General features: G+C 45.5%; 1 protein-coding gene across 4 annotated transcripts in view; it reads left to right on the forward strand.

Moving 5' to 3' along the window:
* Nucleotides 1–18,358, forward strand: part of C8H1orf21 (chromosome 8 C1orf21 homolog) — a 120,532-nt gene that overhangs the window by 98,368 nt on the left and 3,806 nt on the right. For all 4 annotated transcript variants that reach the window (XM_054073223.1, XM_054073224.1, XM_054073225.1 and 1 more), the window contains 2 exons: nt 9,652–9,728; nt 12,680–12,740. In XM_054073223.1, coding sequence (XP_053929198.1) covers nt 9,652–9,728; nt 12,680–12,740 — 138 coding nt within the window. The remainder of the gene's footprint in view (nt 1–9,651; nt 9,729–12,679; nt 12,741–18,358) is intronic.

Below are 18,358 nucleotides of genomic sequence, written 5' to 3' on the forward strand. Positions count from 1 at the left end.
CAGCCCATCTGCAGCAGGGCGTGTAATGCACCAAGTTACTCTTTAGGGTGTCTATACCGTTTATTCCTGGCTATAAATGTTTTACAGACCTCGTGCAATATTGTTGTTTCATGCTTAATGCCAGCTCTTTCCATGTTATTACACTTGGTGGAAAACTGCCTTCAGGAAAGGTGTAAGAACAACTTGAGAGCGCGAGTGCTATATACATTTACTATAAATAACTATAGTTCTGTAAAAGCTTGTGGAGAGGGAGAATAATTGATGGCACGAGCTTCATAAGCTGGAAGCAATGTAACGAGCAGGATGAGGGGGGGGATTCTGCACCTCTCTTCTGCTCTGGTGAGACCCCCACCTGGAGCCCTGCATTCAGCTCTGAAATCCTCAGCAGAGGAAGGACATGGAGCTGTTGGAGCGAGTCCAGAGGAGGCCACGGTGATGATCCGAGGGCTGGAACACCTCCTGTATGAGGCCAGGCTGAGAGGGATGGGATTGTTCAGCCTGGAGAGAAGAAGGCTGCACAGAGACCTTAAAGCAACTTCCAGTCCTGAATGGGGCTCCAGGAGAGCTGGGGAGGGGCTCTTGATCACGGAGTGCAGGGATAGGACAAGGGAAATGGTTTGAAGCTGAAGGACGAGAGAATGAGATGAGATCTTAGGAAGAAATGTTTTGCTGTGAGGGTGGGGAGGCTCTGGCCCAGGTTGCCCAGGGAAGTGGTGGCTGCCCCATCCCTGGGGGTTGTTCCAGGCCAGGTTGGATGGGACTTGGAGCCCCAATCCAGTGGGAGGTGTCCCTGCCCATGGCAGGGGAGTGGAACTCAATGGGCTTTGAGGTCCCTTCCAGCCCAAACTGTTCTGTGATTCTATGAAGTTAATTTGTGAGTGAGGTTTTGTTACCCAGGGTGGCTGTATGATCCAGATAAGCGACATTCCTGGCAAAGAACAACCTTAGTTGTGCTTCTTCTTGCCAGGTGCCCTTAAACCTCTTAAGTTTCCTCAAGGGTCAGTCTAGTCTTGTAAGTTGTCCGTAATACAGCTTTTAACTTTTCCCCATCTATTTTTTATTTGCTAGATAAAACCTTTACCTACTCTGTCCCAAAGCCATTAACGGTCTCGTATATTAATGAGAGTTGGAGAGCGGATCTCCTTTCTGCCCACAGCATTTTTATTTGCACTGTTTCTGGGTGTCTTTCACTGTAAGCAACTTTCTTCCATGCCCCCAGACAATCCCATGTCACCTTTAATTCCAGTGCGTATAACTGTGAGAGACAGCTTTTGGCCTCTTCCAGAGTTGTTTGTAGAGGGAATATTCCTCAACTTCGTTTTGCGGACTGCTTCCTGCTTGCAGACACATCCCTTCCTTTGCTTCCCATCACGTTCACGTTCCCACATCTCGGGTTTATCACATGGGTAAGTAAGGTTTCCTACAGTCATAGAATACCTTGGGTTGGAAGGGACCATCTGGTTCCATCCACCGTTTCTGCTGAAGGAAGAAAATAAATTCACGTTCGAAGTGAAACTTCGTTCACTGTCAGTTGTTTTGGCTTGATTTATCTGCGATGTTTGTTTTCTAACGCTGTCTGACCTTTTGGAGCACCATGAAGGCTGAAGAAACCAGAAAACCCTGATGTTTAGGGCAGTATAAACCTCATATTTCAGAATAGAGGATTTTTTTTCCCTAGTGATCCCACTTCTCATTTTCTGTAGGGGTCACCTTGAGGCTTAGCAATCTTATCTGCAGCAAAGAACTTGGTGCCCTGTCCCTGGAGGTGTTCAAGGCCAGGTTGGGTGGGTCTTCGAGCAACGTGGTCCAGTGGGGGTTGAAACTGGATGGGCTTTAAGGTCCCTTCTGACCCAAACCGTTCTGTGATGATTTTTCTGGACCTCGGTGTCACGAGGTGTATAGAAAAGATTCAAATATCTAATCCCAGTGGAGAGGTGATAGAAGCGGAGATCTGTGAGCAAGGTGCAGCTAAGGGTTTCCCCGGAGGGTTTATTGGTTGTCCTTAATTATTATTTATGTTCCTTATTTGTAATGTCATCTGTTTACCTGCCTTAATTTCTCATCTCCATGCCAGCTGCTCCTGTGTCTAAATTTCAGTTCAGCTTTCCTGGTATTTGGTTTCTGGACAGAATTAATTGGAATTACCATGACCAATTAGCCCAGACTTTGTAGTATTCACTGGGAGGGAGAAGGAGTTGAAAAGCTAATGGAGAAGTTTAAAAAAGTTGTAGCTACTATATGTAGTAGATATTAACGCCCTTTGAAACACTTCAGTGGTGCAAATTTCCCCTCTTTTTTATTTTTCCTGCTTTTTAATGATGCTTTCTTCATCAAAGCTCCAAGATTTTGACTGAGGGTGAACTGTATTTAGGAATCCTGCAACTCTCCCCAGAGGAAGCTTTTCCCTTCTTCTTCCTTTTTTATTTTTTTCTTCTTTTTTTTCCCCCACCTTTCTTATTCCGGGTGGATTTTTCAGCCTTTCTGAGACCCTGCAGCTTGAGTTGAGTCTAATGGGCACATGAGATGTTTTTCTAATAATCCTTCCCCCTCTGTTTTTAACATCTCAAAGGCAATTGAAAAGCAACTAGACATTGATTATTAGAATCATACTTCTAGAATCCTCAACATAAGAAGGAGATGGAGCTGTTGGAATGGGCTCGGAGGAGGCTACAGAGATGATCCGAGGGCTGGAGCACCTCCCATTCAAGGACAGGCTGAGAGAGTTGGGGTTGTTCAGCCTGGAGAAGAGAAGGCTCCCAGGAGACCTTAGAGTGACCTTCTGAAGGGACTACAAGAACAAACCTGAAGGGGCTACAAGAAAGCTGGGGAGGGACCGTTTACAAAAGCTTGTGGTGGCAGGACGAGGGGCAGTGGGGATAAACTGGAGAGAGGCAGATTCCTTGCCTTGCCTCCAGCCAGTGCCATGCTCGGCCAGGAGATGTCTTGCTTCCTCCCTTGAAGGAGTAAATTAGGCTCTGTTTAAACCACTCTCACGGTTTGCAGTGTGTTCCCAGCTGGTCTCACTTTTCTTCTTTCTTGGTTTTCAAGTTCACTCAGCTCCTTGTAATCCGTGCTCACCTGGAACATGATTTTATTCTCCTCGCTGGCACTTACCGTGAATTTCTATGTGGGTTTCTTTGCGAGGCTGGTGAAGGATCTCCCTGTAGGTTGTATTTATTTTCTACAGGCACAACAAGCGTTTCTTTTGCTCAAGCCACCTTTTGCTCAACGGAAAGACTCTTGGTGTTAAGCCAGGTCTTGCTGAGCAAGATACGGAGGCGTAAGCGTGCTTGTGTGTGTGATTGGTAAATGTGTGCTGAAAGCAGCGCTATCTGACTTCTCGTGTTGCAGCATAAGGATGCCTTTCTGGTCAGCTGTAGAAAGTAGCTCAGCATTTGCACCTGTGTCTTTTATTTACCTGCTTTTATCCTATTTTGAGTAATTTTATTGGGGTTTGGGGTTTTTTTTGTGCTTTCCGAATCCTGCTCTTCCATATTGTGTTTGAGGAGCTGGAATTGCTACAGCAAAATTTCCCAGTAATGGCCAGGAAGGAGGAGCTTCGTTAAGTGGCTCATTTCAGGATGAAGCCTGCCCTCTGGAACAGATTTGAGAACACCGTGGACCTCTGATGAAAGCACAGGGTTTTCTCTGCCAAGCCTGGGTTATACTGCCGGCATCGGTGCAGGCTCACTGCGTGATGTTGGCCGGGTTTGCAGGATCTGAGTTTTTTTCCAAAACAAATGCCAGGCAGTGTCATCTTCTGCCTTCCCTTCACTTGCCAGAATAGCCACAGTTTGGGCCTGAAGGCTTCAGGCTTCAGTCTCTCCCACTGTTACTTAAGGATAAAACTTAACAAACCTCGATTTTTTTTGCCACTATCCTGTTTTTTAACAATCACAGAGTGATTGAGGTTGGAAGGAACCTCTGGAGGTCTGCTGGGGCAACCCACCTGCTATAGCAGGACCACCCTGAGCCAGACAGAGGGGATTGTGAAATAGTTCCGAGGATGGAGGTATTTATAGAATCATAGAATAGTTTGGCTTGGAAGGGACCTTAAAGCCCATTGAGTTCCAACCCCTGCCATGGGCAGGGACACCTCCCACTGGCTCAGGCTGCCCAAGGCCCATCCAACCTGGCCTGGAACACCTCCAGGGATGGGGCAGCCACAGCTTCCCTGGGCAACCTGGGCCAGGGCCTCACCACCCTCATGGGGAAGAAATTCCTCCTTCTGTCCAGTCTAAATCTGCCCCTCTCCAGTTTATCCCCATTCCCTCTCATCCTGTCACTCCAAGCCTTTGTGAACAGCCCCTCTCCAGCTTTCTTGGAGCCCCTTCACGTACTGGAAGGTCACTCTTAAGGTCTCCCTGGAGCCTTCTCTTCTCTGGGCTGAATTTTTAGGGTTAAGGCATCACAGGCAAATCCTTTGTCCTTAGTTGAGGAAATTTTGGCCTTATACAACAGTAATATTTATTAAAATATTCCATTTAATACTAGGATTTTATTATGAAACACGACCCGGAGCTTCAAATCTGCAAATAACGGACATGTTTTAAAGTCCTCATTCTGAAGATTGAGGTGCTCCCGGTGGCAGGATGGCAGCACCTGGTCAACTGGACAGGCTAAACGTTGTCGTTGCCTCAGGTGCCTCGTTTATAAGGTGTTCCTTAAAACAGGATCACAAACCACGTTTCCAAGAAGCTCAGGGCAAGACACGCGTCAAGAGTGGAGTGGTGTCAACACCTGTTGACTTGTGTCACAGACATGTTTTCAGGAGTCTCCATGACTGCATCTCAGTCACACCCACCAGGAGTTGTACTGGGGAGATCAGGGGAATTTGTTCCAGTAGTGGATTTTCTCGTGACCGTTGCAGACAGGAGGTTATTTTGGAAAGGCAGCAGGTCCTTCTAGTGGCGCTGATGATAACATCTTTCTTAGGTGTCTTCTCCCCACGAGCATCTGTTTCTTTGTCTCTCTGTGTGTGTGCCATTAATTACTAGCCTGGCTTTAGGGTCTCATTTATCTTTTGGAGCCAATGTACATCTGGAGCATGCCGTCTGCTGCTCAGTGCCCGTAAAGCAAGCTCCTCTCCAGCCGGCTTTCCAAAGCTCAGCCCACACCAGCATCACCTCTGTCATCAGATGGGTTGGTGATGCCATCAGGAGGAGGAGGAGGATGAACTCCCTGTGTTAGCACCATCCAACATCAGTGCTCCATGCCATGTCCTGCTGGATGTGCCCTCCTGGACAGCTCGATGTATCTTCATAAACACATTATGCAGGGATATTGTGATTACTCTGATAAAGTTGGATTAAAGGATCGTTTTCTTTGACCAGCACCTGAGGTTTTCGGTGCTTGATTTGCTGCTTCATTATAAAGTTTTCCTAAATAACACTTCAGGGTGGTTTTTCCTACTGGTTAGAGAGAAAAAGAAGAAAGAGACCGTCTTCTTGCCGAATGATAATACAAAAATAAGTGCAGACGTGTATAAAGTAAGGAGACTGGACTAAAATCTCTTGTTCACGCTGGTGCGTCACGACACTCCAGGTAAAAAAATATATGTTGAAATTCTACATCCCATCTTCCATGCCGTTTGTAACCGATGCATTTGGGTTCCTTCTTTTCAAGTACGACTATTTTAAAGAGTAGTTTGTTATTAAAAAGGTACTTCCTTTTTTTTTCCCCCTTAAATGATTTTAATGATTAATTACATGGGCCCAGAAAAACAGCTTGAAAGGCTCTGTGGGCTCCTCTGAAGAAAAGTGTCATCTCAATATAAACCAGGGGTGTTATAAGTGTTTGAATAGCTGTAAACTACCAATGTTGAGTAAAACATGACCAATATCTGGAGAGATCTTGGTGGTTTTATCAATTTCTATATATTTTAGTAGCAGAGGCAAATCTACAGAGGCAAATTCATGTTAAAATTGATCCTGATCTGGGGGATGTGCCGCCTTCAAACATCGGTGGCTCCGAGATGCAGCTACAGGGTGGATACTTCAGCCTTTTCCAAATGAAAAAACAGCCTTGAGACTAAGAATCTCGATTACTTACACTAAATTGTTTTATGTGGGGTTCCCCCCTCCCCCATTTGGTTGTATATTCATTTAATTATTGCAACACGGAGGTGTTCAGGGCCAGGTTGGATGGGGCTCGGAGCAACGGGATCCAGTGGGAGGTGTCCCTGCCCATGGCAGGGGGTGGAACTGGATGGGCTTTGGGCTTCCAACCCAAAACATTCCACGATTCTAACTTTAGATGAAAAACAATTAAAATCCAAAATGTTACCAAGTTAATGAAAATTAGCCGTTTGATAAGGTAGTGAAATTGCTGCTCTCATCTTTAATTGATTTCTTCCTGGCCAATTTCATCAATTAAAAAAATGCATAAAATAATCTATAGTGTCTTCATAGGAGATGATAGCACTTAGGGAAGCGTCTCTTCAAAATCAACCCTTCTCTCTTAAGTGAGCGCTAAGAGAGTAGAGAAGGTGGCCCGTTAGCGGCTCACCTGAGTCCATCTGTGGCAGTCCCAGGAAGAAAAGCCAAATCCTTCAAATGGAGTTCACGTGGCTCTAGAAATGAGTTTGCAAGAGGCGAAGCGTCGAGGGAAATGTTGACAGATATTTAATTATCGTGGCAGTAGTGGCTGTTGCTGTGTTAATAGCATCTGGCAGCAGAGTCACCACCATCTGTTAATGCCCTGAAATCCTGATATGGTGCCTCCTTTATGGAGGAATTAACAATAATTAACAAATCTATCAAATGAAATCACCTTGATTGGGTGACAGCTTTACCTTGGTAATGATGAATTGCAAAATAATGGGGAGTAAAATGTTCACTATTTGCCTTTTTACTATAGATTCACTGACGCCGCATCCTGGAGGGTTTAGTTTTAAGCCTGTGGTGGGAGGCATCGTTTACTGCATTTACTTTAAATAACCCCTATAAACAGAGCTAGATTAAACCCAAACTTTTGCATATTAATTTCTGTCTGCAACAGATTAGGACTGTAAAAGCAGTTACGGTTCTGCTGATGTGCAGTAACTTATTTAATGTCAAATAAGGGAGAAAATGAGGTTAGACTGAAAGAAGCAACTCATCAACCAAAGTCCAGGGCAGCCTGGAAGAGCAATCTGGCTGCATTAAAGCATTTCAGGGTCTTGTCGTGAGCTGGATGTTAGAATCCAAACCATCAATTTCTGATGAGTCAGTTTGCCTTTAAAGTGATGGGGAAAAAAGATTTTTATTTGTTTGTATTTGGAAGAATTATTTTTCAATATCTATTTTTATCCAAGCTGATATTCTGGTCAGTGTAATGAAATATCGCTGCTGTAAATAATAGCTATAAACAAAGAAAGGAGCCAATTTGAGACCTGGTTGGGTTTTATTTTCTCTTAACTCCTCTTTTTCTATTCATTCCTGCTGAGCAACAGATGGAGAAGGTAACATATTCTCTGCTTAAATAGAAGAATTAAGTAATAGATACTTGAGGTGGTTTAATTATCAGAAGCAATAGAAGGAGTAAACTTTGAGATCTTGAAATCAGTAAACTGGGATTTTATTTCCCTCTTCCAGTGCGAGTCGGTGAATAATTCTGAATATTGCCCTGGGGCTCCCAGAGAGAAGGGAACCTCTGTTTTTCTTGTGTCTTTCTCATTGTTCCTAAGTGTCAGGTTTCTTTAGGCTGGAGTTTGTGTTGATTCCATCAAGTGACAGAGCTGCACTGATGTCAAACCACAAGAGGAGACGTGGAAAGCCGGGTTTGCACCACTGTGACTGATCACAGCTGGCGATGGAGGAGCTGTAAATGAGAGCTTCCCTTCCCTTTTGATTGCAGCAATGGATTCGCAGCAGTTTTTTGATGGGGAAAGGCCTGTGCCTCCAGGGTGACTGTAGGCAGAGACAGAAAACAGCCCAAAAATACACCTTGTGTTGCAGTAGGTGGGCAGGAGGTGTGAAGGTTGCAGAGCGTGCGTACCCGTGGAGCAGGGAGATGTGCCATCCCAGATGTGCATGCAGTGCAGACCATTCCCAGTTTCTGCCTCTGCGTTGTGGGAAACGATCTGGTGGAGCAGATTTGAGGATGAAGCCTCCCCTGGTGCGCGAGGTTGGGATTTTACTGATTTCTGGTGTCGATGTCTTCTCCGTGAGACCTGTCCTACTCTTCTTATGGCGCTTGATGGTTGTAGGAGTCATACATTAACTCGGATGAGCTGTTTGTACCCGCACGTTCACCTCACCCGCAACGTGCCTGCGCGTGGGCGTCCCCAGTTAATACCAGTAAAGTTAGAAGATGCTTTGGAAGCAAGCGGTTTTGTTTTCCGTTCTACTGCTTAGACTTGACGTCGTGGGCTTCTGGGCGGGCAGTGGCTGGTGGGATGTAGCAAGCAGGCAGAGATGGTTGCTAAGGCTTGGAAGAACGCCGTATTTCTCATGCATTTTCATGCAAGACACTGTTTTCTGTTTAGGAGGATTAGAAGATATACATTAAACAGTGTTAAATGTGCTGAGGCAGTTGATGTTTACAGCCCTTGTAGAATTATTCATTAAAATATTAACTGCTAGACAGCCTCTATTTTTTAAAATTCAATGATTTAGTAGCCCTCTTAAAATCATCTTGTGTAATTCAGGCATTCAAAGGCTAAATAAAACAAAACAAAACCACCAAAATTACCCACAAAAGTGCTAATTCTCACGTTTACATTTCTTAAATTGTCACGACCGTGCTGGGCCTGAGAAATTCAGAGGGATTTGTGGAGCGGGCGGGCTGTGAGGGTTGACTCAGCTCTCCCATCTGCACCAGTGGCTTTCCCTAACGCGCAGCGCTGGGAAGATGTGAGAGGGGCCGTATCCTTCTCCAGGATTTTGCAGACAGTTGCTAAGTGTGAGCGCTGAGCTTTGGTTTACAGAAGCTTTTGGCAAGAGGACAAGATGCTACCTTGAAACGATGGCTCTCGACTAAACCCTGTTCCCTCTCTACCCATTTTAAGATATTTTAATGGCTCTGTTTCTCCATGGAGGACACAGTCACGTTCTTGCCTATAAACGGAGGACATGGTCACGTTCTTGCCTAGAGTCTCTTTTGCTTCCTTGGGCCTCTTGTGTCCACTTTTCTGGCTGAGCAGGCCAAGTCTGCCGTTGCTGCTCTTCTTGCTGGAATGTTTGATCTGTGCTTTCTCCCGCGTACAATTTTCCACGTGGTGCTGTTGTTTCTCACCTCGGTTCTGAGCAAGCCTGCGGGTCTGGGATGACTCAGGAGCTCTGTCTTTTCAGTGCTTTCCTTGCTCTGTTAAAGGTGCCGAGCAGCGTTGTCATCGATAGGACTCTACGAGGAGCCCAGCCGCAGGTGCTCACCTGGTTTTCCGTGGACCACTGCAGGGTTATTGGCCAGCGGGGCGTTCGGTTGCTCCACGCTCTGCCCCAGAGGCAATCCCCTGGCCACTAAGCCTGTGACATTTCAAAATTACCCACCTGGGGTCATTGCATCCGTTGCGTGGCCTTTAATTTTGCTTTTAATGAGCTTTTCTCGTTTGGTTGTTCAGGTAGAAGAGCCTGAACCCGTCAGGGTGTGACAGTCGCCGTGATGACAAATGCCTGTCGCGCTCGCTGTGCTTTCTAAATGCTAATGCTGTGTGGGTTTTGTGTGTTTCAGGAAAAAAGTGCCAGTTCAAATGCAAGACTTAAATCTAATAAAGAGATCCCAGGATTAGTACATCAACCCAGAGCAAAGTAAGTGCACTTTTTTATATGTTTTTTAAATACTAATACAAAGAGCAAAGTAAGTTCACTTTTTTAATATGTTTTTTTAAATACTAATTCAAAGAAACACCAGATTGAAGGGTATCTGTGAGATTACAGATTGTCACCTAACACAAACCAATCGGTGGTTCCAGCAGTGCTAAAACCATATTCAGTTTAAATAAAATGGGTAAGGTCGCCTGTGTCCATGCAGCTGGGTGACAATTGTGTTGGCATCCCTGCAGCGTCCTCTCCTTGGCATGGCAAAGGCACAGGACGTAAAAGCATGTGAGGTGCATCTTTCTGTGCCTTACAGGAGGACCATCCTGTGTTATGTCTCAGATATATAGATTTATCTATACATTAGTGTCCCTAAATACTATCGGTTAAGTTCCCAGGGAAGTTTTTGCTAGCTGTTGGCTTAGCTTAGCAGCTGTACTCTCTGGGATTAGGAATGGTAAACGTTTTCCATTTAAAATGGTCGAGGCGTTTCTTAAAATGAGGGTCGTTTTGTAGCTGAGAGTTTCCCCATCCTTCACTCAGAGTTCTGTGCCCGTACCCCAGCCCGGATCAGTCAGCCTTACGTGTGCCATGAAATATTTAACTCCTGTGACAGAGGTGGTTATTGATATTAGGAACTCATTTCATATCTAAATCACTGCTATATTTGAATCACTAATTGGATTGAAAATAACAGATTACGTGGAGCCGTGTATCGGGTTCATAACAAAGGAGCGATAAAGCTTTGGTGTTGGATTTTGAACAATAGCAGAAATGCTGTTCTTTATGCCGTGCCTTCGGGGCACTTATTAACTTAAACTTAATGCATACCAAGTGTGTTGTACATGTTTTTAAGTCTGGAAACTTCAGTAGTTTCCTATTGAGCTGGCAGTATAATTCAACCTCCTTTCAAAAGAAAAAAATCGAGTTCTTCAGATATAATTGCAAAGTTCACAGTAGGGAAGTTGAAGTAAAATTACCCTTGAGAAAAACTGTACTTCATTATTATGGTTTCATCCTCCCCAGCAGGGTCAGAGATGTCCGTAAGATGCTCTAAGAGGAGGCTAAGCCGCCTGGGCTGGGAAAGGGCCACTTCTTCTGGTGGGTCAGAGGGGCTGGATGGGATCAGAGGGCCCATTTCTTCATCAAACTCTGATTTTAAAAGTCCTTGCAGGGAATCAGAGCTGATCTTTATTCACCAAAAGGTGTGAAATCATTGCATTGGCAGTTGGGAATGTTTCTATCACATTCGTGTGAAAATAAGGACGCTTCTCAAAGGGTTACGGAATGTGACATGAAGTTGTTAGGTAAAACCTCCACTGCTTCCCCAAGCAGCGTCTGCTGTTTTCCCAACCTGGATTTCTGCTTATAAAGTGGCTGCGTGTGTTTGAGTTCCTAATCACCAACTCCGCAAACACCTTTATTGTGTGTAGGGGTTTTTTTTAAGGTTTATAATCTGAAACCCATGACAGTTCAGACTGTAAATCCTGCACAGGACCTCCTGTGGGACTTCTCATGTATATGGCAACACAATAATCCTTTTCCACCTCCCCTTCCTTTACTTTCCGTATAAATTGTGGTTGGGGTGAGTCACTACAGCATCGTCTCATTTTATTCGAGACTAGATCTGTGATATTGTAAAAGCAAGAACATGTTTCTCGTGCCTACCTACCCAGAAAGGGCTGTACCGCCCTGAAGAACCTCTCCAAGACACCTGAATGTGCGGGGTGGCTGCCCCAGAGAAGCATTTTTGTCCCCCTCTCAGGTGGAGGTGGGAACCTGAGGGACAGCAGACAGCTGGGGACAAGAATGCCCACAGCCGCTGAAAGGTGAATTGTTCCCTCTCCTGATTTACCAGCTTTAGGTTTTAATGCCACTTGTGAGACTTTCTCTTCCGCACTGAGACTTCATTTATGTCCAGTATAAGCGAATCATTGTATATGTTCATCCTGATAGTGAGTGAAGTATGAATGCTGAGCTTTGTAGGGAAGTGTGCGTGTTGTTGGGCACTCGGGAAAAGGATTAACTCATTAGAGCTGAAAGGATCGTGCTGAGCTAGAGGAGTGGGAATTCAGCAAGTCAAAACAGCTTTAGTGTCAGAGATCTCCAAGAGCTCTGTGTCTTTCTAACCATTTGGTGTCACTGTTAAGACTGGCACCAGTTTCCTATCCTTCGTTTTTACATCTTTTTTTGTCCCACGTTAAGTCCGTGCTGCTTTTCGAGAGGATGCTCCAGCTTCGCCTTCCCAGAGGGATATCGTTATCTCAGGAAAGAGGCTCTCATCACTCCCTAACATAAATAAAGCAGACACACCCCAAATACTGCCTGCCACGCATCCTCATCTTTGTCTCCTCACCCTTTCCTTTGCGTCCGACCTTCCTGTATTTTTAGCTTACAGGTCCCCTTTGGGGAAGGGTTTCTTGTCTCGTGCCACCCTCAGCATTTTACAGATAAATGAACAGGAGTATTTTCCTCGTCACTAATCCAAAATGGTATCACTAACCCTGAGCCTCTTGGAGCTGCAGAATGAATTGGAGAGGGTCCACTCAGGAGAGCAGTAAGGACAGTTTTGGAAAACCACCTGCCTGGACACAGAGGGGGCTCTCAGCGGCCCAAGGAAAGGCAGCGGGCTCTTAAGTTTCTGCAGCCTGCCTGGAAAAGACAATGGTCTTCTTGGGATGCGTGTGGGTCCTAGTTACCATCCCAAGTGTACATGCATACACAGAATTAAATGCAATAATTTTTTCTGTGGGCAAACCAAAAGAAGAAGAAGAAAAAAAACAGATTATGCTTTAATCTACAATGACCATTTTTAAAAAGGGGGTTATTTTTCACAGTGGTGAGAGTTTACAGCTTAGTCCCTCAACGGCCCTGGGCTGCAGAGTTGGTATTTTGAACTGGAAGAAGGCTGTTGGTACTGATACTCTTCCTTTGCCTTTCAGCATGCACATCTCTGAAAGCCAACAAGAATTCTTCAGAATGCTTGATGAAAAAATCGAAAAGGTAAGACACGATAAAGTAAACTGTACCTTTTCACTCGGGGGAGGACATACAGGTTTCCTGGCTCCACAAGGAGGGCAACCAGACACTGTCTGTTGCAGCACTCCGTGTTCTTCGGTTCTTGGATAGACTCTGGCCCAAGATCCCCTTTTCCACTCGTTAGTTAGATAGTTCAAGTGCAAAGATGACCAAAAAGGTAAAGATGTTACAGGAGGTACTGGAAGGAGACCTTTGTTTTGTGGAAATACCACTAGGCTAAGATGAATGGCAAATGAACTCAACACAAGCATTTAGGATAGTCGTGGACTTCTGGATGAAGGAGAAGAGCCAAGTGAGGCTTTATGCTCTTAGTGACTCCAGTTTTCCTTTACTAATCTTAGTGCCGGTAGTGGGCAGCCTGATCCAGTGGGAGATATCCCTGCCCGCGGAAGGGTTTGGAACTGGATGATCTTTAAGGTGCCTTCCAACCCAAACTGTTCTAGGATTCTATCATCATACACTTCTTATTTCCTGCGGAATCTCTTCAAAATAACTCCTGGCTCCGAAGGTTGTGACTACTGTGGCTGTAGGTATAGATGGCTCTGCCTCAAGAGCGACGCTGAGTGAAATAATGATGCTGGAGATGTTTTGAAGAGGGGTGTGAATAGTTCTTTATATATCTCATTGTCTTGATTGCAGCTTTCCTGTGTTTCGTAAGTCTTTTTTAAAAGAGAATCGCAGCTTCTTTGTGAAGTAGTAGTGAATACCTGTGCCACAACATAGTGGGAAACTGAGACTTGAGGAATTATATGGGCTTTTTGGATCAAGCCTGGATCGCAGCCTTTGCTTATGTCTTGAACTGACGTTCGCTCACCAATATACTCTTTACATTTTATACTTTGGAGTTGTGTACCTTATTTAATACTAGATATTACATATTTACTTCCCCAGTTAGAATAAAGTAATTTGTACTCCCAAATTGTAGCGTTGGGTTACAAAGCAGGAGGGAGATTTTTACTTGAATGACACTGAATTTCTGCCAGTTTTGCTGACACTCCTGGTCTTAGGAGCTGGAGTGCTACAGCGGGTAAATCTCTTTGTCCCAAGTTGTTACAGCACTCTTAGAAAAAAAACAAATTAATGAGAGCAAGAAGTTAAGGAGGAAGAGTAGAATTGAGGAGGAGTTTGTAGATTCTTGAGAAGACTGTTTCTATACCAGTATTTCACAGGAATAAGATTTTACTTAACCCAAGAGTAGGATTTCTTCATATCTGTGATATAGCTTCTACTCCTTTGACTAAATGGGTTCACCAAATAAATATTCAGATGCTTTTCCTGGACCTTGGACAACCAAGGCCAGACCGGGGCCTTGGGCAGCCTGATCTAGTGGGACGTGTCCCTGCCCTTCGCAGGGGGGTTGGAAATAGATTATCTTTAAGGTCCTTTCCAACCCAAACTATTCTGTGATTCTATGATATCCTCACCTTCCATAAAGTCAAACACAGAATCTCCGGTGAAATGGTTTTTTTTCCAAAGATCTCTCTTGTCTACATACCGGATCAGCTGATGGCTGTATCTAATTGAGGTTAGGTTTTCATTTTGAGGGTTGTTTCAGGATGGTAATACCATTTGTTCACCAGCTGCCGCGTTGAGATGTGGTTGACTATGTCTTATCACTGTTTGGACCATGCTCTCAGATGCCTGCAAGTGTTCTGTGGGGCTCTTGTCCTAATTTATCCTCTAGGTCAGGAGATTGCCTATTTAGAGGAAACGCACGGTTCTGTCTGTCAGAGAGAGAAAGATGAATCTCATGCATTTCAGGCTGCTGACAGCTGATGGGATTGGCAGGGGTTAATCTGCAGCTGAACATGGGATTTCCTTTCTCTGGAGACCTTCTATGCCCGAGGAAACAGTCTCTTCCTAAGAGAAGTTTTGGGGTTTTTGATTAATCTTTTCCACAATACATTGTTTTTATAGGTATCTGCCACCAATGCCAAAAAGACTGGAACATTTGAGGGGTTTTCTTTGATCTCTAAATAGCATTTTGAGTCCCTTCTCCAGGGAAATGGAGGACAGCAGTGGAACAATTAAAAGAACACTCACCAGTTAGGGCTGAAGTAGCCTGCAGAAGTAGGGGGCGGTTGCTGTTGTGGTTGATGAAGTCCCAAAACACGTTGTAATGTTCGCATGGTAACCGTGGCCATGAGTAGCGCTGGATTTGTGATGGGGACACGCTGTCTGTGGCCGACACCATGGGCTGTGCCTACAGAAACTCTGCAGTCAGAAACAAAACATCTTTTTCAATGTTTGCGTTGAAATCCCGAGGGGTGTTAGGTCATCTAGTTCAAATGAGTAACAACTCTAATGTGTGTGTGTGTGTGCTTCGAATTAGAGAGGAAAATTAGATGAGCGTTTTGGACTCAGCGAAACCATTAAATGGACGGGAAGGTCAGCTAAAATAAAATTTCTGCAATCAAAGTGTGAAATGGAAAGAAAACAGGCTGACATTTTAGCAACTGAAAATATGAAGTATTTATGAATCCTGGAGATCAAAAAAAGCCTTAATGAAATGGTCTGGAGAATTTCTCTAGAAGTCTAGCCCTTGTCGGTACCCAGAAGGTGCTCCTGCGCGGGCACTGTGAAGCTGAACTGCCTTCTGCAAATGCCACCCAAAGGTAAAAACCAGACTGCCAACCCCAACACATGGAGCTTCTCTCTACCAAAATTCGGTGTCAAAACACTGCGAGGCACTCAGAGAGAGACATCTGTTCAGATCTCTGTGTGAGTGTCTGTCTCTGCTTAGGGAGCGAGAGCTGGACTTGCATGGATGGAGCTGCCTGTGATTATGGTAATCGAATTCATAGAGCTTGTGGGAAGGGAGGAATACTGAAAGGGAAGCTCAGCACTGCATGCTGAGATTGGACTGAGAGCGTAAAAGTCAGAGCCGCGCATAGGATTAGGTGTTGGTTCTGCTAAAGTCAACCCAAGCATTTCAAAGGCACCAGAATTTGAGCTTAACCTCCTCCCCCAAAAAAACTTGATGAGAAGCCAGAGATTTTAAGTTATGAGGGAGATTGGGAGTGGCTGAGTAGAGTTAAGCAGTTGGCAGCGCAGGAAACAGTAGCTATGTGTCATATGTTTATGTCATCTATGTATGTCAGATATACGTCCATGGCAAACCAGGGAGCACTTCTCATGGTGGTGTTTCTGTGGCACAGCAACATAGAATTGTGGAATGGTTTGAGTTGGAAGGAACCTTAAATACCATCCAGTTCCAACCCCCTGCCATGGGCAGGGACACCTCCCACTGGATCAGGTTGCTCAAAGCCCCATCCAACCTGGCCATGAACACCTCCAGAGACGGGGCAGCCATGACTTCTCTGGGCAGCCACTGACTGTTGACAAGCTATTTATAGGATTATATCTGGGGCTCGTACCCCTAGAAGAGAAGCATTTCTGGCTTTGTGGTTTAAAAAAAAAAATCCCAAAGCAATCCAAGTAAGTTCTACCCGAGGAAATCACCACCACTTCCATCATCGTAAACAGCAGTCTATAAAAAACAACTGCAGTACAAGCATGCTCATGGAAAAAAATGAGATTAAAATATGTCATAGCATGAGAAGATGTCTTGTTATGAACTCTGGTAGCTCTCATGAAGCTGGTAGATGCCCCCTGAGTGCAGGCCATGAGGTTTTGGCTGCTGCAGGGTCAAGAGGGAACTTGGTCTTGAACACCAGGGTGGGTTTGCGTGGGTTTCTCTGCCGCTCCACACACCTGGCCCCTGGGAACAGGGCTGGAGACTACTGGTTTGTTGTTGAAGGCCATGGGAGAGGTGCCCGGCAGCAACTCGCTCCATCCCCTCGTTAGTAAAACTGGGCATGAAACGCAGAGGGAAGACACAATGCAGCTCCTTGTATCGTGTTTAAAGAGTGCCCTTTGAAAGAGAGGGTGTTGCTAACCGAAACGTATGCAAGGGCAGAATTACTAGGCTAAAGCTCATTAGCAAAGTGGATTGCTCTTAATGACTCTATTGATTTTTCTCTAACAAAATAAGAAACGAACAAAAATTAGCACAGTATACAATTATTCAGTGCCGCCTCCCGGCATTTTCTTCCCGTCCTTTCTGCGAGTGCTGTAAACAAAACCAGATTGATGAAAAGGGTTCCCACCACCGCGCCAGGCTAACGTTTCCCAGCGCCGACCATCGCTGCTGAAAGGGACCACTGTGTCCCAGGAGCTCTTTCAGCCCTCGCAGAAGAAAGGGCTGCTTGGTGCAGCTCATTTCCCTCTTGTGGGCCGGCCGGCCTCCTCTTCCTCCTCTCCTCACCAGGGCCGTGGTGTGAGGATGCCGGTGCCAAACTGCAAAGCCGTGGCGGAAGAAACATCTCCTTAGCCGCCTTCTCTCCCTCGGCAAGTCCGCCAGCCGCACAAAAGGCTATTGAACCGCGAAGGCTTCTGCATTCGGGTGGCGTGCGGGTTTGTTTATTGGCCTGTCACCCACAACAATGGGGAAAAGGGCTTTTCCTGTGGGTTTCTTTCCCTTTTTCCCTCTGAAAGGACACCATCGGCTGTGACGCACACCGCGGTAGGGGCATCGGGGTGGCAGCACTGTCTAGGGGCAGCGAGGAGAGGAGGCAGGGGATGAGGCCTCCTGGTTTGGGTACGAGCCACAGGAAAGGGGCTTTTCTTTTTAATTACCTTAAATTCAAACATTTGTTGGTCGTCTACAAAAAGTTGAAAGTTGGATTTTGGAACTGGAAGGGAGAAAGATGGGTTTTCTTAGGAGTTACCTGGACTTGGATGCATGTTCCCGTTCTTACCTTCCTCGGTGTAATTAATTTACGCTCTCAATCATTAAAATATATTTAATATCCCATGGTTTCTGTGGATATCCCATTTGATATCTTATAACCTGAGGGTTATTAGAGGATGGCCCATACATTCCTGTTATTACCTCTGTGCTCCGTGGCTGTGGCTCCTCTGGCTGCAGGAGCCTTTTCCCTGGGCAACAGGGAACAGGATTTGGCCAGCAGTCCTGCACCCTCATTTTCCATGTTCCTCGGGTCGGGAGGTTGTCGCCTTCTCTGGTTTCTTCTTTTCTTTCTTTTCCTGACACACATCTTCTCCCCAAAACACCCCCACCATCATTTCGGTGTGCGCTCAGGTGCTGCTGGAGCTCCTCTGCCCACATCCTGGAGCTCATCTTTGGACTTCTGCTTCACGTGGTCGGTGTTTCAGTGTGGTTTCTTCAGAAGACCTTATCAGATCTTAGCTCCACCACCATGAGCGTGGTTCTGCCCAGCCCCACCAGGATAAGTCTCCATCTCAAGCACAGCAGGTCTCTCGCTGACTGCAGGTGCGACCACTCAAGGTATCTCCTCCAGCATCTATCAGACATCTTCTGAAACAACCAAGGGGTCCAAAATATTTTACGGGATTGGGACCACGGTGCCTAGTGGGACAAAGCAGCCTTTGTTCTCTGCCGGTGGGGAGATGGAGACCTCTCCTGCCTTTCTGCCCAAGGAGCACCAAGGAGAAACGCTGATGTGTTGGATTTACAATGCAGCATGGAAGGCAGCTGTATTCTTTCTCTGATCTTCCTGAGGAACACTGACCTTGTTATTACTTAGGGAATAAGCTTT

Source organism: Cuculus canorus, chromosome 8 (assembly GCF_017976375.1).
Source record: "Cuculus canorus isolate bCucCan1 chromosome 8, bCucCan1.pri, whole genome shotgun sequence".
NCBI classification, from domain to species: Eukaryota; Metazoa; Chordata; class Aves; order Cuculiformes; family Cuculidae; genus Cuculus; species Cuculus canorus.